The sequence below is a fragment of the Lutzomyia longipalpis genome, chromosome 2 (genome assembly GCF_024334085.1).
Source record: "Lutzomyia longipalpis isolate SR_M1_2022 chromosome 2, ASM2433408v1".
NCBI lineage: Eukaryota > Metazoa > Arthropoda > Insecta > Diptera > Psychodidae > Lutzomyia > Lutzomyia longipalpis.
Window position 1 is genome coordinate 22,489,424 of NC_074708.1, and position 21,635 is coordinate 22,511,058.

Here is a 21,635-nt window from a genome sequence, read left to right on the forward strand (position 1 = left end):
ATCATTACGATTAAAGTAAGTTTAATCAATTAGTTGGTGTCCCACTTCGTAGCTAACACCAAGTATTGTAATCGTCGGATTTTCCGACCACTTCAGATCGGGCTCAAACTTGGTATGAGCACGTTTCAGACAACCCACATTCCAAAAATGGTGGTGGAAAATTTTTGATCCGGCCGGCCTGCCGTCCTGCCGGCCGGTGCGATATATTTTGCCTTATAGCTCGAGAACGGTAACAGATAGAGACTTCCGGTTTGAAGTTTTCTATAGAAATGTGGGTGTAAAATTTCATTTTTTCGCATTTTCAAAATCCAAGATGGTCGCCGTCCGCCATTTTGAACTACTGCCAACCACTTCCCTTATAGTTAGAGGTCAGAAATTATAGTATGTTGTAGAGCTCAGTGAGACGTTTTCATCAATAATTCATACTTGAAAATCGGTCAAGTGGTTTAGCAAATATGGCGGCCTAAAGCAAAAAGTGTTTTTTCGATATATTTCGAGAACGGCTTGACCGATTTTGACCATCTTGGTATCAAATGAAAGGTATTGCGAAGCCCTACAACTGTCTAGAACATTTCAAGTTTCAAAAACATCCGCAAGAGGCGCTAAATTCAAAACCAAAAATTGCCTAACTTTAAGGGGCAATATCTCCGAATCCCCATTATCGATTTCTTTTAAATTTTGATATGTTGTAGCCTGACTCAATATCTTTCACCAGTCCGAAAATGAAGAAAATCTATGTCACCGTTTAGAAGATATAGCCATTTGAAAAATTCTTGAATTTGAAAAGTTCTAAGAACCATATCTCTTGAACGGCATGTCCGATTTCGCTCAACTTGGTATCAAATTAAAGGTTTTGCAATTCTCTACAACTTTCTAGAACATTAGAAACCTCTAAGACCATTTCTTGAGGACGAAAAATGTGAAAAACTGTTTTAGTAAAACAAAAAGCCGCCATTTTGTGTTCTAGAGGACCTTGAAAAATATCAAAATTTGTCCCATATTCTAGCTTATTTTAAGACCTTTCCATAACTAGTCAAGAAATTTCTGTAGGTGTTATAAAACCAGAGATATGACCATTTTTTGCATCAAATTACTGAATTTCACGAAAAAAAAACAACTTTGCCTACTAATTCTGCTCACAAATCGCATTACAACGCATAAACAAACTTATACACGTTGTGGGACACTAACTCTTATAACTGGACGCGTTATGATTGACTTTGTACTCGATTGTTTCAATACCTACATAAAAAGATTAGTCTCTAAATCCTTAATAATCGGTGACCGCTGATATCATAAAAAAGGAGAGTCAAAGAGGAATGCAGTCAATTATGCAAATATATGTATATTTTTAGATTCTACGCTGTTTTTTTTCTATTAAAAAGCAAAAAACTCTGCCAGACAGCTTTTGTATCGCAGAAAAAGTAAATATTAATTAGAGGAGGTGTTATTATTTAAAAAGAAGCGCGAGGTCTTTGTAATTAAAAATGTCTGAGAAATAGAGAATATAAACAATTTAACGAAGAAACCTTTATACTCTGAAGAACATCATGCAGAAATGAGAAGAAAGTTTGCAAAATTGAAGGAGATCAAAAAGCAAAACGGGTGAAAATTGGAGTAAGAGGAGAGTATTGAAACCAATTAGCCGTGACAGAGTTGTACCAGGTAGTGCATCGAGAGATTAGGAATCACTCAACCATATGGAATAAACCCCTTTTGCCTCCTCAAAAGTTGGGGATGGTATCAAGGGCTTTAGCGTGCATTTCCCTTCGTAATATATTACCAAGCAAGAGTTTCTCTTTTGGCGCCACTTCTTCTATTTGCACTGCACCGTATATAGTGTGTGGGTGTCAAGGGGAATACTAAATTTATCCATGTGAAGGGGTGAGAGCTTATGCAAGCACCCTCCAAAATCAAAGAAGCATCATTAGAAATACATTAGAAAGTGTACCGAATGAGATTCAATTTCGCCATCTCCCCTGACCTCTCTCTCTCTCGCTCGGGAAGCTTTTGTGTGTAAAAGGTGCATGCGACTATAGCAGAATGATTGGGGCGATTTGGGGTATGAATAGAAGTGGGGATAAATGTGGCGGGGATGGTACATAGCACGAGGATGCGCAGAGAAGGGCAAAAATAAACACATGCAAGGGAGTCATTGTGTAAAGTTCTTCGTTTCAGTGGCAGTTAAACCACAGAGCAAACCACATCCATATTTCACCGTTTCCCAACATGAAAATTCACGAAAATCCCCGCAAAACTGAAGTCTCAATTAAGGGGCACTGACCAAGAATCTCTTCCCTTCCAAAAAAAAAAGTATCAGTATAATAAAAAGCCCTCCCTCAAATGGAATTTAAGTAAAGAAAAAAAGCCACTAAAAAGCACACGATAATGGATGCTGGTGTAAATACCCTTAAATAAATTCCCTTAGCGTGGAAAATTCTGTGGAAATTCCCAAAATTTAATCCATCAAGCATCCTGTATGATCCCGTGATTTAGAACACCACTTAATACGTATTGTGAATCACTGCAGAATTAATAAATCAGGACATACGCACAGAAGTATGCAATTACATGAGAGGAGAAAATGAATTATTTCGGGACATTCTCTTTCTATAATGCCCATTTCGCAGCAGCCTATAACACACGCTAACGAAATTCCCTTGCAAGAATCATTACATTTTCCCCTCCCCCGCAAAACCATAAGTAGGGGGATAATTTCACTTTTCGCACGGTAAACTCACATAAATTCATCACAAGTATAACCCCGACATAGATGAGAGAGAAATTTCTCAACACGTGCTCATATTCGCATGTTTTATTGTTCGTTAAAAACTATCTGATTTTAAAACTAAATTTGCATTTTAAAAAAATAAATCTGACTTTATGCTTGACGAGAGTGTGTTAAAAAATTGATTTTAGCACTACATTTAATTCAGTTGTGCGTGACAATGGTATTCCGCAGTATTATCACGTTCTCGCACTACACATCGTCACAGTGATTGAACTTTAAATGCACTGCGTCACACTAGTTTAGATTTGCTGCACTCGCGGTGGGTTATGCTATGCATTTTCGTGAAACTACAGGACACTTTGTGCTTTATTCTGATTCCTTTAAGTTTTCTTGAAAGAAGTGTAAATTGTCGGTTATTTTATGAATATTATACAATGTTATAAGCAAGTTATAATTCATTTTGAGAACTTTAATTTGAGATCAATTTGATCAAGATCGAACAAAATGAATAAGCTAACTTTTGATTATAAATTCAAGCAGCTATATAACTTGACCGATTTTCAAGTACATACGGACTATTTTATTGAAAATGGTGTTAATGTTATATGCAAAACATTCTAAATTTCAAAATGTTTTAGATAGAAATAAAATATTGATCTGAAGCTACATTCTCCGAAAATTCAATTAGATTTCCAGTAAAATTAAGAGCTTAACTCATTGTATAAAAGCAATTTTCTATTAATCTATCTCAATCTTATTCAATTTATTAAATCCAAATTCATTACCTAATACTTAAAAAATTATCATTTATGTTGGTTAAAACGTAAAATGACTTTTTCCCTCGCCCTAAACACTTTTATTTGTTCCGCAGTCTTTTCCATTATTGCATTAAAAAGAATCACTTTTCGCATTTGTACATAACACAATCAGTCCGTTCTGGCTTCATCAAGAATGAAAGCTCATTACAAGTTGCTCCCCATGGAAAATCTCAAGGCAATCACCATGAATATCCATAGCTGAGGATACAACCCTCCTCCCCTCGCTCCCCATCAGTTTTGAATTCAAGTTTTGCGTGAATATCATTTGCTTTTCTGTCTCTGTCGAGGGGGTGAGTGGACATTGTGTCGCTTCCGAGAGGAAGAAAAATACACAAACAATGAATGAGATTTTCCCTGCCACCCATCGTGATACGCAAAAGAAGAAAACTTTCTCAATAGTGTGATTAAATCTCATGGAAATGTCCCTCCACTTTTTCACCATTCTTCGTCGCAAATCCCCTAAACAATCCAAATCGATTTTCAATTTAACACTATCAATGCGGTATTTTGTTGCGATGCGAAAAAGAGAGGAAGATTTGCCTCATTGGAAATTTGATAGAGTCGCAAAGGGAGAGTGACCCCATGAAGAAGAACTTTCCCGCAATACCCCGCAACTTCCTCAATCTCCGCAAAGTTTGCTACTATATGGGAGGATTTTCTTGAAAATTCTCTCCCTCTCTCTGGCAAAGTTGCGTGCTGTCCCGGCAAGAGTTGACACTGCCTGCTGTGGTGAAAATTGACCCCACCAGCCTCATGACCAGCGCAGGATGAGGATGTCTCGAGAGGGTTGTACGGCTGTGAAGAAAATCCCCCTGACGCCGATGATAGCCACCCTTTTAATCCTCAACCCAATTCTCGCAATTTCACCCATTGACTACCCATCCTCTCAACTCACCCCCATCGATTCAAATAGCATTGATCACCCGCCCCTAAAAATATATACCGGAGAATCCGGAGAAACTTTTCACAAATTCACTGGCGCCAATACCACCCAAACCACAACACGCCGACCCGCCCCCCAGAAAATGCGTTTAACATTGAAAATCCCCATTGCGTGCTTCCACAGCGTATTTTCACCTTTTTGCCACTCACTTAGTGGTGGGAAGGGTGGTGGTGTGGGGTGCAAAAGGGCTGTGGGTCGGAAAAGCCACTCAATTGACTCACATATTGCTTTCCACTTTGTCTGATTAATTGGTAGTGATTGTGAATTGATTGTTGGCACCCACACACGCTGCAAAGTCTCCTCCCCCACCTCCCTCATGTTGTATACGTCCATCCCACGAAAATCCCACCTCCTTTTAGTCTACACACAAACACAAGAATGGATAAAAAAAAGTCCATTCATCTCATGGTTTGTTTTTTTTTTCTTTCACAGAGAGAGAATTTTTCAAGATTCATCACTTTTCTTTTGTGGAAAGTTTATATAGGTAGGTAGGTAAACCAAATGCTGAATTTCCACAAAATTTGGTGCAGACATCGGAATGAAATTTATTATGCAAAATTTCTTCCTTGTAATATATAGTTAAAGCTCAACTAGTTTTCCTTTGAATTTAATATTAAAATCAGTAATAAAAAATTTAGTTCAGACTCGGTCGTGCAGTGATCTAAAGTGCGCCAGCTGTATCAATTTTAATTCTATAGGGTGGTGAGTTTGATTCCCGCCATGGTCAATTGATTTTATTACTTTCTGGTTTGCGCTCCTTCTTAAATTCCTCCATACTTTGGCTTTCTTCCTTAAAATAAGCTCGGAGCGAGGAAGTTTAGGTTTCTAAAGATTGAGAAGCAATATTACAACGACTATTCTAATGTTTAACGTGCTTTTCTATCATCTCCTTTTCTAGTAAATATTTTGACGTTTCTTAGTCTCATATGTTGATGTTTTCTTTTTAACTTCTGACGTTTATTCTAACACTTTTATTCTAAAACATTTCACAATACGTTTGTAACGTTTGAGAACCGTAGTCAATATTACCTAATGATAACATTCTGCAAAAAATTATTCAGCTAAAAAGTTCTTCTTGAAAAAATCATAGATTTTATTTAATGATGGAGCTTGGATATAAAGTAGAATTGAAGAGAATATAACTTTCTTTACATTCCCCGCACCCCCCCCCCCTATTCAATAAAACATAACAAATTATTAAAGTAACATTTTGTTTAACAAGATTCTATCTTTTTTCTTTTCAATTTATCCATATAAAGGAAACTTGTATCATGTATTTATATTAACAAATAAATTTTTTCTCAACCTCAAAAAGGCGTTACCCGCAGGGTAAGAAAAAATGTTTACAGCCACTTTTCACCCTCGCACCGGGGTGTTGTGTAAATTTGCATAAAAATTATGAATTTAAGCGCAAGAATTTTTTCACGATTTTCAGTTACACCCGGCACACCATCTACCTAAAGTGCCTGAAAAAGTATAATGCGGAAATAAGGTAGGACTATGGCATTAGTTTCGTCAAATATTGAACAGGGTAAAATAAGGGGCGAGTAATTAGAAGGGGAGAAAAAAAAACTGCTTGGAATTGAGATGAAAATTCAGCAGAAAAAAATAATTCAGTAGAAAGTGAATTAGTCTGGCTAAATTGATTGAACTTTCAACATGAGATTCTTTTTAGTGATAATTATAAAATCCACTTTGAATCAGAATTTTTAGTGAACCTCATGAGATGTTTCAGGTATATGTGCAGATTTAACTCTTCCATAATGGAAGATTTTATCTTCATGCGCTCTTTCCAAATATTTGCAGAGAAGGCAAATAGTTTAAAATGGGATCTAAAAGGACATGGTTTAAGTGTGGATAAAAAATTTCTAATTTAATTTTACATGTTGCCCAGTAGACGGTATATACAGTAGCGCAGTCAGAAAGGAAGTTTAGGTTCTAAATTCCCTAAAATTTAAGGGTAATCAGGAAAATAAGATTTTCAAACATTACAAAAAATGTCAAACGTTAGAAATGAAGCGTCAAACGTTAGAAAAAAGCGTCAAACATTATAAAATGTCAATTGTTAATAAAAATAAACGTCAAACGTTAGAATTACACAATTTGTCAAAAAGTTACAACAGCTGTTAATTTTGTTTAATGTTATAAATCTGTATGAAGTTAAACTCTTTAAAAGTTCTTCAAAACCGTTTTGTCTTTATCTTTTAATTTAAAAGAAAATCAAATTCATGAAACGATTTTTTTGTTGATTAATCAATTCTTGATGCAAATTATGCTAAAAACAGTTCTTTCAGAAGGTATGAGAATAATTAAAATTTAATTCAATTACGTTCTACATAAAATTGATTTTACATTTCATATTTTCATCCCACTTTTAACCATTCCAACTGATTCCAAACGTTAAGAAATATCTCGTGTTTCTAAAGCCACATAAAAACGGCAATACAATAAAGTGAAAAACAAGCTTGAAAATATTTAGCTCATACTGGGTAGAACATGGCAGTTCGACAGGAACTTCCATGTGCAGAACCACCCCCCAACTCCGCACTTCAACAAGTGTGCGAGAAATTCCTTTTGGAAGCAATAAAACCCTTTGCATGCGACCACAGCTAAAAAGCAAAAGAATTGGCTAAAGAAATTCCAAACAAAAAAATGCCTCTGCGGAGGATTTGCGGGGCATAAAATATTGTGAAGGGAAAACCGTGTGTGAGTACAATGGACGACGAAGGGGTGAGCATCGGTGCTCTACTCAAATAGCAATTAAAATGGCCTTTGATGGGCAATGAAAGAGAATTTTCGTGTAGTTGTAAAAAGTTCACCATTTCACGGGACTCTCAAAATTTTTTTTTCCAAATTTAATTCAAGTCTATAAAAAGTTTTTTTTCCTTTATTGTTGGCGAATTAATAAACATCAAGTATTTTTCTATTTTACCTTTTTTCGCTTCTTTTTCGCTGTATTTCCGGCATTTGGTGGTGTTTTCCGCTTCTTGGGTGCTACTTTTCCCTTTATCACATCCATTTTTCGACGCTTTGCCACCTTCTTCCTCTCCTGCTGACTTGCCTTCCTTTTTGCCGCCTTCGCGGGATTAACAACCTTCTCCATGGCGATTGTTTTTTTACGTTCCGCACGCTTTTGCATTTGCTTCACGTGAATTTCATTCACAAGACTCGTGAATTCGTCATCACTATTCAGCTTCTTCTTGATCTTATCCACAATCTTCGTTGCCAGTTGGCTGAGAATTTGGTCATGATTGTTATTTTCCGTTGACATTTCTCGTAGAAGAGGCGTCAGGAGGCTCCGTGCAAGGAGTCTCAATGTAGATGAATCCAACATGTGGACAAGACCCTGAATCCAGTGGAAGATACTCGTTCGCTGGAAAGAAAATCATTATTCAGATGGAAAAATATAAAAGAAAAAGTTAAAATATTTACAATGATTGTAGAATGAGGAGCCTGAGTGACTTCGCCATTTGCTGCATACCGCAACCGTCGAACGATCCACATCAAATTGATCCCACCATCACGTTTTGTGTCCTCTTCCTCGGCATCCTTTTCCCTTTTCACAATCTCCCTATGCTTGATAAATTTAGCCAAATTCAGGAGAATCTTCATAACTTCCCCAACCATATTCTCTTGAATGTGCTCTGGTTGAAGTTGAGCACACAAATCCAAAGCTAGAGATCTTATATGACTTTCGGGATTTCTGTAGAGGAACTCTCTCTTGAGTTCGGTGTCCTCATCCGGATCGGCCAGTCTCCGCGTCAGTAAATCCACATCAATATTCCCGGCAATTGTAGCCAAGATTTTAGCTGAGTAATACCGCACCCAGGAATGATCGTACCCCAGGAATTCCTGACATTTGAATGCCAATCCATCCACAACAGATGCCAAATTGTCATCCATTAAAATGTCTGGGAATTTATCAAAAAACTTCCCAATAGCAATGAGAATTTGAATTAATTTGTGATCTTTCGCCCTTGCTGCTGATTCATCCTCCACATCAGCTTCCTCCATATGTACTCTCACAAATTTCCCCGGAAGATTATCATCCAACTCATCGCCTGAAAGTTTTCTCACAATAAGTGGTAAGAAGTTGTTGAGACGTTTCCGGAAGGTTTTATCTGCATTCATAAAGCGCACCGACATGATGGCTCCCATTTCAGCGTGAGAACTCATCTTATCCCGAAAGAGTGAAAGAACAATCTCCCACAATTCACGACGAGTCTCATCATCCAGTCGACGCAAAATCTCCTCCAAACATCTCGCAATTTGCTCTCGAATTTCCGGAAGTTCATCTTCAACAAATCTAGCTCCCATTGCCAAGAAAACCACACCGCTGTTCTTCTTGAGACTTTCCTAAAGGAAAATTGAGAGGATGAGAATTAAATTTTATAAATATTTTGAATAAAAAAAATCTCTTACTTGTGATAACTTCTTGAAGAGGTTTTGAATTAATTGAACAACAGATCTCCTTCCGGGGGATTCTGAGTATGTCAACTGAGACAGGAAGAACATGAGATGCTGTTTGAACTTTGCCCCATCCAGTGGGTAATCCAGCAAGTAAGTAATGAGAATTTGTCTTGCTTCCTCCCTAAAAAATGAAAGATTTATTTACACATTAATGCTTCCTAATGAACTCACTCAAACTCAGGATCTTACCTAACAGTATCACTGTCCGATGTCACACAAAGTTCAGCAACAAACTCAATAATATTGTCAATTTCCGGAACGTAGAGCTTCTGCGCTACAATTGCTCGAAGTAGAGGGAAAGCAATCGCCTGCCTTGCATGAAGATCACGATCAACGTGTAAAAGGATCTCCTTCAGCTGATCCTCCGTAATTGTAAAGTCCTTAACGAAACGCAGTAGTGCCATAATTGCTTTGAAAGTATTCTTGACGAGGTGAAAATTCTCATCATTCTTTGTCAATTCAGTGCTGGAGTATCTCTTCAGAATCTCAAGGATCTTCCCAACGAAATCCTCCAAAGTTCGTTCCTTGATCGCCTCCTGCATAAGCTGTCGCGTCCAAACAACCGTCAAGCATTTGAGGGTGAGTGTTGAAAGCTTCACATGGACCCCACCTAGAGTCTCCCTGAAGATCGGAACAAGCGGATTGAGGAATCCCTCAAATTGAGCTCCATCGACTCGTTCACTCTTGAGAAGCGTGTGCAGGAGATTGAGTCCAAATTCCGTGAGGATGTGCGTATTTGTCTGCACATTTGTCTTCACCACTTTTTTCCGGGAGGCACTCTTCTCATCTGCAATGAGGAATATATCCGCAGGCTTTCTCCTCAGCACTTCCCTCTCTACTTCTGTCAATTCCTTCTTTGCCATTTTCATCTTCAGCGTATCAATGCTCTCCGAGACGACACCATAGGTGAAAATTAGTAGGGACTCTGTGGAGATTCTCTTATTCTCTCCCAGCCCAATAACAATCTTTCCAAGACAATCCTGTACTTTGTTCACGACCTTTGCTGAATGACTCTTGCTGAGATGCTCTTTAAAGGGCAGCAGTATGTCCAGGAGGCACTTTTCGTTGATATTTGTTGCAAGAATTTGGAGGATGAGAAGACTTTTATTGCTGAATTTTGCTTCGTGCGTTTTAGCGGCGATCTTTTCAACTTCTCGCTCTTCAGCTGATTCCCCAAAGACATTCTCCATGCAAATCTTCAAGATACACTGCAGATTGTCATCAATATCGCCAGCCTTAAAATTCCCTTTCAACCTATCTAGGATACCGTGTAGAGTGACAACAAGCACGTGAACTTGGTAACCTCTTGTGAGGATACTCGTGATGGAATCAAGCAAAATTTTCAAATAACCCGGTCCAAGGATTTCCATGATCTTCTTTAGCATGTCACGCGTAACAATCCGGACGGATTTAAGGCGAGATTTGAGGAATGTACAGAGTTTCATGAGGATCTTCGGTAGATGAGTATCCAGAAGCTCCTTGGAGACTTTGTGCAGCAGCTGAACAGTGGCCACACCAATGGGAATCCTTAGAATATCTTCCTCTTCCTTCTGTGCTGCATTCTGAGCCTTTGTCAGCTTGTGGTTTGCCTCCTTCGTGCTGAACTCTGCAATTGTGCCAATCAGGCTGGAGATTAAACCAACCATAAGATTGTATTCCGGACTGTTTGTTCCGCTGCTTGTCTTTAAAATCTTCTTCGATTCCTTCTTCACTTCTTGCAAATCTTCAGTATCCTCCTCATCGGATTCATCAGCTTCCTGATTGCCATTTTTATTCTCAACCTTCTCTTTCTTCTCAGAGAAATCAAAATGAAATGCATCAATGATTGCAATGACAACCTTCACCATTTGCTTCTGGTACTCAACATTCATCCTCAACTTTCGAATGAAGAGCCTCAAAATGTTCTGATACGGTAGAAAGGGAAGTTTTTTGCAGATAACAGAGATTGCTTCGGCTGCAAAGTCCACTGTTGAATTCTTGGATATGAATTTTTCATTACAGAGGTACGAACTGACCAGAGGAAGCATAAAATCCAACAAAGTTTTTGAATTTGGATCCTTCATCTGTGGTGCTAAGCGAATGAACCTCGCCAATGCTCTGCCTTGTCGATGCTGCTGTAGATGGATGATGTTTTCAAAGAAATCCACTTCTTTGTCGTGTTTGTCCGTCAAGCAGTGCAAATCCCCAAAGACGTAGTGAACTTCCGGATGTACCCTGGAGAGATCTCCCAAAATCCTTACACACTCAGCCCGGAGGTTTTCATTATTCCCACTGATAGAGCGCTTTATTAGCGGCAGCAGGACACTGTCGAAGATATATTTCCGCTCCTGAGGCTCTTCGGAGTACTTCCTCGCAAGTGCCAGGCTGACTTTTCTGAGACAGTGGCTAGAGGAGCTTCTCATGGCTAAATCCTTCTCGTGACGGAGGAAGAAAAATGAATGAAAAATCGCCACAAGCCCAACATTCACATTAATGCTGTCCTTCTCTATGAGGTCATCAATTGTCCGGAAAGCCGTGAGCCTCCGATCGAAGTCAGGTTGATCAATCCATCGCCTATTGAGAGCATTGAGTTCCACAACCAATTCCGAAACCATCTCATCTTCAGATTTCTTGGCTATTCTCACCACAAGATCACAGAGAAGCTTTCTGCAGGCTAGAGATGAGATCTCTTCAAAAAGCGGGGCAAGAGTGCGAATATGCCGCCCAGGAGTCTCACTTTTGTCTACCAGATTAGTCAAGGATGTGATCATCTGCACCATTGAGGATTCATTCAACATCCTACCGGTTTTACGCGTAAGAATTGGAAGCAAAAGCCCCACAAGAATCTCACTCTTCTCCTTATCTGTGATTAAATCCGCAATTCTACTCAGAATGGCCAAATCTCTCTTCCCAACAGCTTTCTTCTTCTGACCACTCATCCTTGACTGTAGGCGATTTACAATTGCATCAATGTGCGGCAGGATTAATCTTCGCCCAACTGATAAATTCTTTTCTGGTTCTGTTTCTGGAATTCGGGGATTTTTAATGAGAATTTCAGGAGCTTTTGGACTATCTTCCGTCACTAGGGCATCATCATCCAAGCTTAGAAGATTGGAAATAATATCCATGGCAGCATCTGTTACTTTTCCATTAATTCTGGGTCTTTTTAGCAAGTCAAACACAGCCTTCAGTGGATTTTCCTCGGAAAGCTCTTCTGGAATCTTGGAGAGTAAGACGAAGTACCGCGGATTGGCACTCCAAGCCAGAAAGAGTCGCAAAAGGGCTGTTGGGGAATGAATACATTCTATTGGAAGCTTAGGCAACTGTGGCCAGACAAAGATATCAAAAATTGCTTCAATTTCATCCTCCTGCCACGGGAAAGTTTCGAAGAGATTGAAAAACTTCCGAATAAGATTTGCAGCTTCGGTTCTGATGTTCTTGAGGAGATTAAGGTAGCGAATTGGGCGGTTTTCGGCAGCCGTGAAAATGCCTTGAATTGTAGCTGATTGCTGAAGGATCAAATAAAGAAGCCTCCGTCGAATTTCATCACTCCGAATACCCCCAAACTCCCCCAACATGAGATCTATGAGCGAAAGGGAACTCTGGATATGTCGAGGATGGGTAGCATTTGTTAAATCTGCAGGAATAAGCTTTGGGATGCCAGACGTTTCCCCAAAGATCATGTCCAAGAACTCATTTAGCTCCTCAACGGAACATCCGCTTAAATATCGAACAATTAGCATTTTCCGTGTCTGAGGTTGACCCCGCTGCTGCTGCTGCCTTGTAAACATCTTCCCATGAAGAATCCTCAGCAAGTAGTGCATAACATGCGGTCGATTCTCTCCTATCAGCGATAATTCCTGCTCCTTCTGCTCGAGATTTATCACAAAACTCCCCATGGCTTCTTTGAATTTCTTTTCATCAACAAAATTCCGCAGAATCTCAGCGTGGCCAGAGAGATTTTTCGGTTTATACGCCAACAAGCAGTCCAGAGCAATCTTCTGAACATCTGGATTTTTACTGGAGAGCAAATGAAGATAAATTGCATGGAGTTCCTTCTCCTTGAAGACAAACTTTGGATTGGGCATAGTGGCGAAGACTTGGAGGTACGTTGTGAGCTCCTTGTGGATGGCTTTTGTAACCAATGGATCAATTTTATCTTCCAACTCCTCATCTTCTTCCTCCAGAACTTTTGTAGTTGAATCATCTTTTTCCGGAAGTTCATTTTCCTCATCTTCAGACTCAAGCGAATCATTTTCTTCAACATTTTTTTCCTGTTCTGCCATTTTTTGATCCTTCTCTTCAGCCCTTATATCAATCTTCCCAGTTGAATGCTCTAGAACGTAGACTCTGTAGACTTTCTCATAGAATTTCAGAAAATACGTGACGAGATCACGATTCTTCTCTTGCAAGAGATCTCCAAACTGTGGTAGGGCTTTCCACAGGAGAATTCTGTAGTTGATAAAGTCGGGTTTACTTTTAAAATTCCTCGCAGTCTCTGGTCTGAAAGCCTCAAGTCCGGGAAGTAATTCTTCAATAAAATCCTTGGTTTCGGCGAGATTTTGACGCAAATGCTGATCAATACTCTCAAGTTGTTCTCTGTAGATCTGCCAAAACATCTTTCGATCACTCCTGAGGGCATAGGATGCAATATATTCCACTGTTGGCTCCCAGAGAAGTTTGAAATTGATATAAAGAACCCCCAGGAGATATTTCAAGGCATCCCATTGGAGAATTTCATGCTTCCCAATGGCTTCCTTGAAGTACATCGTACCGTAGGAGATCTTCTGCAGATGCAGTAGTTGTTCGCGGTAGGTTTGAATGGTTGATAGGGTGCTCTCGACGGTGTGAATTATTTCAAAGAGAAAAGGCTCCGGAGATTGAAATTCTTCCAGATGATTAAACTGAGCCAGCGTGTGCGATACAACAAGACGAACTTCGTGACTTGGGGAGCAAAGTAACTTTGAATAGGATTCGTGGAGACGCTCAAAGAGTTTATAAGTCAGTCTAGATTGATCGTGACGTTTCATGACAATGATGCACAAATCTACAAACCACAGAGCATTGAGCTTGTCTTCGTAGTCCCTCCAGACACCTTTGATGACTTCCAAGACTTTCTCAGTGACGTCGAGAGGGTCAATAAGGCGACTTTGGTGATGGATAAGAACCTTGAGGATCTGGAAGTACTTCCATGTCCCTCTGGGGGTTGTTAAACTTCCTTCCAGTCTTTGAACGTCCTTAAAAAGTTTCTCCTCAGCGTTATTTCTATTGATTCCAGCGAGGTGTGCCCACGAAATGAGAGCCAGAAAGAAAATATCCTCATCAGGAGTGTGCGTTAAGAGAATTTCTTCAACCTTCTCGGAGAAATCCGCGGATTTCATAGTAATTTCACACGATTTCCAATCTGCATACGTCACTCCATCTCGACGAGATTTTTCCTCCAGCACAAGTCCCAGAAGTTGCAACGTCTCCTCCGTTATGCCAAATCTCAAAATCTGCTCAAGCAAGTGCGGAAAGATGAGGGAATCAAACTGCGGATTTTTCATGGAGCATTCAACAAAGTCCTTCAACACGCAGAAGTTGACTGTGCTGAGAATCTTTCGGATGAGATTTGTAGCATGATGCAGAGGAAGATTGACATTTGATTTCATGAGAAGATACTCCGTCAATCTGGATACAGCCAGATGAACAGAATCATTCGTCTCTATGTCTTGAAAATCCTTCTCAATGAATTTAATCGCAACCTGGCATAATTCCTGGGGATTCTTCACAAATATACCACTATGATGAAGAACAAGCTTCCCAACCAAATCCACAGCACATGTTACACAAGCTGGTACTTCCTTGGCAGCCAATATTCGCTCCAGGAACTTCATGAATACCCTCCAGAGTACTTCATTCTTATCAACGGTGATAATTTTATGGAAATTGTCTATCATTTCATTGAGCAGGGAACTGATAATGTCAAGATTCTCCCCACTTGTGTACAGGGTGTCCAAGAGGACAGTAAGAAAGTCTTCAGTGCAACTGTGGAGTCCTCCCTGAACACCACGAACAATTTGGAAGAATAATTGCCCACAACTCACCGAGACTCCACTATTGCGCTGCACAAACTCCACCACAGTCCTCACAAAATGCTCCCGGTCACGAATATCCCTCGCCACGTAGGCAAAGCACTCAACAGCGAAATTCTCAATGTGTTCCACGGCTTTTTGCCCCCGGGTGTTTGAGGCTTCTCCCAATGCGGGCAAAATGAGATTAAGAACAATCCCGATGTCCTTCTTAAGATGCTTCTTGAGGTGCTTGAAAAGATACGCCAGACAGACTAGTGTCCATTCCACAATATCCGGATCTGTACTCTGCAGAAGCTTCAGTAATTGGTCCAGGAATTGCGGCAGAACACCACAAAAGTCACTCTGTAACTCTTTAGCGAGAACAGCAACAAACTCCAGCAGAGGCTGAAGCGATAAATGTGTTGCTTTACCCAAACAGCTCAGCAGATGCTGGATAACAAAATCCTTCCGGTGCAGCAACTGAGGCAGCGTTGCAATTTCCCGGACACCGCGGTGAAACTCCTCATATTCATCCGTAAGATTTAGAGCACGCCATTTGGTCACGGCAGCTGCAAAGTAGGATTCATTCTCATCCAAATCCTCCTCCTCATATCTGTAGTCAATGTGATACAGGATTGCCTTCCGGACATCAATTTCAGCCACACGATCACTGAAGGATTTATGCTGCAAAATGCCAGAAAATACACTCAAAATTGCAATAAATCGAAATGATTTCTCTTCACAAACCTTAAATGCATTAGCTGATTTATGTTTCAGTGGTTTATTCTTCATTTTAACGCGTATTTCATTGATTTTATTGAGATGCAAAAAATTCTTGATTTGAGCACATTTTTGTAAACAATAACACGTGCGATACAACACTAGCGCCGCACTGCGGCTAAACTCGTCTAACGGATGATGGTGTTTTAAATTTTTGAAATATTCAACAGTCAAAGGAAATTGTATAACTCTTTCTAACAGTTTTTCTAGATTTTACCGTAATTTCTATAGGTTTTCGAGGTTTTCCGCGTAGGAAGCGATTTCCAGGACGCAGAAAGCAACGATTGATCCAATCCTGGCTGAAAAAGGCGTTTTTCTTATTAGTGGGGGCGGGAGTTTTCAAGGAGCAATGGGGCGCTCTTCCGGGGACACATGCTGACTTCACAAGTTTTACACGAAAAGGAAAGAGAAGTGAGACGCAGAACTGGGAGGTAAACCTAGGGAGGATCCTGCCGACCGTAGTGGAGGAAGCTTTGAAATGCGTTGTAGAACTAGAGGAGATTACGAGGAGAAGGGATATAACTGATATAACGCTGCTAATAATAACAGCTAAAAATGAATCCCAGATCTTGTAGAGAATTTAAACACCACTTCTTCGGCTTACAACTCCAAACTGATTTATATTTCATATTTTCCATATTTATAGGTACAATTTGTGTTCTAATTTCCATTAAACTTTGTGTTTGAACCTGGCGTGAGGTAATTTTCTTTGGGTTTCCGGTCGTCGCCAGGGGTAGAGATTCTCGTCCAAATGAAAGACGTACTTCCCAAAGCTTTCAACCCCTATCCGGGCCTTCTTCAGTGGCTGGAAGTGGGTGAATTTCTTTAAAAATAGTTTCTCCGCCAAACAAAGAGAATTAACACAAATTGTACAAGAAAAGTAGGAAAATTCATTTAAAACCGAGAAAAAACCACCCCCATAGAATCAAAGATCTCCCTCGCGATGTCCTATAGTAATGTAAAAGTCAGTGACGTTAGACGTGTCCAAAGAATCTGTTACGAGTAAGAATTATTGTTATATAAAATTGTTTGAATGTTAATTGTTAAATAAAGAAATTCACCCACTTCCAGCCACTGAAGAAGGCCCGGATAGGGGTTGAAAGCTTTGGGAAGTACGTCTTTCATTTGGACGAGAATCTCTACCCCTGGCGACGACCGGAAACCCAAAGAAAATTTCCATTAAGGTGATTGGGGGAATTGGGGACATTCCGCGATTTCGCCACACCTCCTTCCTTAGGAGGACGCACGTCCTCGTGCGTTAAAGCTTTATTGTTGAGGAGGCGTGGGAATTACATAAGATTTCGATAATCCCCAATTCCTTTAAAAATTAAATTTAATTTAAATTTGTCCTTAATTGTAAAACAATACAAATTTTTCATTTCATTGATAAATCAATTTCATCATCATCAAATAAATATTAATAATTCTTTCAATCAAATATACATAGATAATTTTTCATCATATCTCTCAGACTGATCAATGCATTGCAATTCTTATTAATTATTTTCTTATGCACATAATTATTGCTTATTTAATTATTTAATTTTTGAGGGTCAATACCGAATAAAATGATTTGCTCGTATTTATATATAAGTGTCAATGTAACGTATTCGCTGCCTTGGCTGGAATTTGTCATCAGCGCAAGGGGGAATAAAGGTTTACATGAATATTTCCGCGTGGGGAAAGAAAGCTGACTATGAGCTTTGGTTGACCTCTGGGAGGTTATTTTGCTTATAGCAATTGTAGGTTTTGAGCGATGTTCGGTATTGCCCTAATTGTGTAATTTGGCTCAGCAATAATTATGGCATGAATTTGTGTCATATTGTATTTTGATGACAAAGTATTTATTAATGGGTTATGGCAATGCATCGATTAAAGAATTGGTATATTAATTAAGATGTTCAAAATTGGAGATATGTGGGTAGTGTATATTTGAAAGAAATTTAGGAATTAGAAATTTTGAATAAACTGAATTTTATATATGTATTTACTTAATCATTTGGAACACAATTAGAACGTAAATGGATAATGTATTTCCTTAACACTTCAAATTTTTATAAATTCTTAAATGAGAGATAACGGACATAATATTCTCAATTTTTTTTTATATAAGGAATTTCAATAGTGGAAAAGATTTGAATTTTCTAATTAAATTTTTAATATAAATTTGGTCTTAGGTTAATTGAAAAGCTTGTACTTGAGATTTTGGTGAGAGTGGAGCTGTCGCTTGAAGCGATGTATGGCTGCGATGATCGTTGGTTGACATGATGATGCGTCGTCTGCGATGATGGTTGGATGCTGCGATGACTGGGTCGATCTATATTGATGAAGGGGCTGACCCGTTGATCCATTAGCTGGTCATCGCTGTGTTGGCTGCATCGACGACTAGTGCATCTCATGGAAGCAACTGGGATGCTGCGGTGGCGATTGTGTAGTGTCTGGTGAAGGCTGATGTGGAGGATGTTGCTCAGGATGCGACTGCAACTGCTGCTATGAACTGGAGCGATGGCGCTGGCACATCTTTCTGATGTGCAGGATGCGGCTGCAACTTGTGGAGAGTTGGAGAGCTGGCGCTGGAACATCCTCACTTAACACTTCACATTTTAACTCACTTTCTGTCCACCGACAGCAACCAGTTCTTCCTGGTCACGTGTAGAGAATTTAAACTACTCTTCTTCGGTTCCAACTCCAAACTGACTTATATTTCATATTTTCCATATTTATAGGTACAATTTGTGTTCTAATTAAAAGTAATTTAGGTTAAGGGGGGGATTCCGCGATTTCGCCACACCTCCTTCCTTAGGAGGACGCACGTCCTCGTGCGTTAGAGCTTTATTGATGAGGAGGCGTGGGAATTACATAGGTTTCGATAACCCCCAATTCCTTTCATTTAAAAATTGAATTTGTCATTAATTGTAAAACAATGCAAATTTTTCGTTTCATTGATAAATCAATTTCATCATTATCATCATCAAATAAAAATTAATAATTCTCTCAATCAAATATACATAGATAATTTTTCATCATATCTCAGACTGAGCAATGCATTGCAATTCTTATTAATTATTTTCTTCGGCACATAATTATTGCTTATTTAATTATTTAATTTTTGAGGGTCAATACCGAATAAAATGATTTGCTCGTATTTATATATAAGTGTTAATGTAACGTATTCGCTGCCTTGGCTGGAATTTGCCATCAGCGCAAGGGGGAATAAAGGTTTACATGAATATTTCCGCGTGGGGAAAGAAAGCTGACTATGAGCTTTGGTTGACCTCTGGGAGGTTATTTTGCTTATAGCAATCGTAGGTTTTGAGCGATGTTCGGTATTGCCCTAATTGTGTAATTTGGCTCAGCAATAATTATGGCATGAATTTGTGTCATATTGTATTTTGATGACAAAGTATTTATTAATGGGTTATGGCAATGCATCGATTAAAGAATTGGTATATTAATTAAGATGTTCAAAATTGGAGATATGTGGGTACTTATATTTGAAAGAATTTAGGAATTAGAAATTATGAATTAAATTGAATTTTATATAATTTAGGGGAACGTTTGGAACACATTTGGAATTAATTAATTTAATTTAGCAGAATTTAATGCTTCAAATATTTATAAATTGTTAAAAAACTTTGGTCAAAATTTTTCTTAATTTTTTTTATAAAGAAATTATTTAAAATATGAAAAGGTTCTACTTTAATTTAATTGGTTTTTAATTTTAAGAAATGGGAACTTTGTACTTAAATTTTGAGGTGAGCTTGGAGCGGTCGCTTGAAGCGATGAATGCTGCGGTGATCGTTGGTTGAAGGTATGACAATCATTTGTTGAGATGATGAAGGCAGATCGCTGAACTAGCAGATGCGATGATTGTAGTTGATCGCTGCAATGGGAGGTGCGATATGTGCTGCCATAGTTACTGTCGTTGTCTTGGATGCTGGGGCAGCTGATGCGTAATTAGATGAAGGGGTTGACCCGTTGATTGATATGATCATCACTGCGTTGGCTGCATCGACGACTAGTGCATCTCATGATTGTCATGGAAGCAACTGAGATGCTGCGGTGGCGGTTGTGTGGTGATTGTGATGGCTTGAGTTGAGGATGTTGCTCAGGATGCGACTGCAACTGCTGCTATGGGTTGGAGCGCTGGCGCTGGCACATCTTCTTGATGTGCAGGATGCGGCTGCAACTTCTGGAGAGTTGGAGAGCTGGCGCTGGCACATCCTCATTGAAACTTCACTTCACTTTTTCATTTCACTTAACACTTCCTTTCCACCGACAGCAACCAGTTCTTCCTGGTCACGTGTAGAAAATTAATACACCACTTCTTGACTAACAACTCCAAACTGATTTATATTTCATATTTTCCATATTTATAGGTACAATTTGTGTTCTAATTTCCATTAAGGTGATTGGGGGAATTGGGGACATTCCGCGATTTCGCCACAATCTTTGCACTGCAATATATTGATAAGATTGGAGAATGTGATGTTACGTTGACGATGGACTCTGAACTAAATTCCTGTAAAGCTGATTCTTCCATCCATAAAAATTTCCATAAAAAAAAAACATTTTAGTTCCTCTCTCGTATATTAAAATTTTTACATATACATATTTAAAAAATATTTAATCCAAGATTTATAAATATTATCAATGTTTAAATTTTTGCTCTGCCGTTAGTCTTCAAATGAACGCAATTTACCCTAGTTTAAAGGGTATTTTTTTAAATAAATGAGTAATAATATTGCTCTGCCGTTAGTTTTCATTAGAACTCATCACCTAAACAGGTGTATTAAATATTAATTTTGCTTCATGATACCAATGAAGCTACAACAACATTACAACGTGTGCTGTAAACATTAATTGTTCTGCCTTTAGCTTACATATAGAACTTTAAAAAGGAAGGTCTTTACAAGACCTAAGTGGAACTTTGATAAACATCAGTATAACAAAATCACCGAAAACACATTTCCAGACGTCCAAGCACCGAGACGCCTTACAGGTCGTTATTACCTTTCGCATGATGAGTTTGCTGCAGTTTCCGGAAAGAATCTCATAGATGAAGTTTTAAACTCAGACGCCTCAGGCGGGAATACTAATCATATTTCTAGGGATACTAAGCTGAACATGATGCTAACCGGGGCTGATGTATCATTGTGGTTATTTTAATGCACATATCCATCTGTAGCGCCCCATCAAATGCCTCCACTCACGCAAAATATTTTACCTAAAGTCAACCTCAAATATTACGCTACAGAAAGAATAAAAATCTCAGTTATATTTTACCTAAAAGCAACTAAATAACATTTATTTTACCTTCTATGTGTTCTGCACTCTGATTGTTTGCCACTAATTTTACATTTTTAATTGTATATTTATTGGACAACTCCTCAGAAAACTCTATAACGCCATACCGGAGGTTATTCTTCTTCGGTGTTCCTGAAGAAAAAGAATGATTTCTGCCAAAACCGGGTTTTCGTAACCTAACTTTTAGCTCCTTTATCCCTTTAAGGTTTTTTTGGGTCATACGCTGACCCAAACGTGAAACATTTTATTTTTTCAATTATTTATGAATGTAATTAATTTTACATGTTACAAATGCATCAAATGCACGCATAAGGTGTCAAAGAAGACGTTCTGACTGAGAAAAGTCCTCTAAAAAAATTCATAGAATAAAAATCGCGATAAAAGAGCGCATGTTTCAATGTTTTTATGTTTCACGTTGGACGTTAAAGGGTTATCTCATTTTCTCTTCAACGAAATTGTACCAAAAATTAGCAGAGTGGTGGCTTTTATAACTACATTTAGGGCGCCAAATTCAAAAAGTAATCAAAAAAGCATGAATTTTATATGTGGGCTAT

General features: G+C 38.8%; 1 protein-coding gene and 1 long non-coding RNA gene across 2 annotated transcripts; both read right to left on the reverse strand.

Annotated features, from left to right (window-relative positions):
* Nucleotides 1-7,346: 7,346 nt before the first annotated feature.
* Nucleotides 7,347-16,339, reverse strand: LOC129789555 (small subunit processome component 20 homolog). Its single transcript, XM_055826415.1, has 5 exons — nucleotides 15,742-16,339; nucleotides 9,152-15,678; nucleotides 8,915-9,083; nucleotides 7,925-8,848; nucleotides 7,347-7,865 (listed from the first exon to the last, which is right to left on the reverse strand). Exons 1-5 carry the CDS (start codon nucleotides 15,784-15,786, stop codon nucleotides 7,416-7,418), a joined length of 8,115 nt encoding a protein of 2,704 aa, XP_055682390.1. The 5' UTR covers nucleotides 15,787-16,339; the 3' UTR covers nucleotides 7,347-7,415.
* A 4,006-nt stretch (nucleotides 16,340-20,345) lies between these two features.
* LOC129789794 (uncharacterized) lies at nucleotides 20,346-21,516 on the reverse strand. The gene is made up of 2 exons (XR_008750492.1): nucleotides 21,091-21,516; nucleotides 20,346-21,025 (listed from the first exon to the last, which is right to left on the reverse strand). It is a non-coding gene; the product is annotated as an uncharacterized LOC129789794 (long non-coding RNA).
* Between the last annotated feature and the right edge of the window lie 119 nt (nucleotides 21,517-21,635).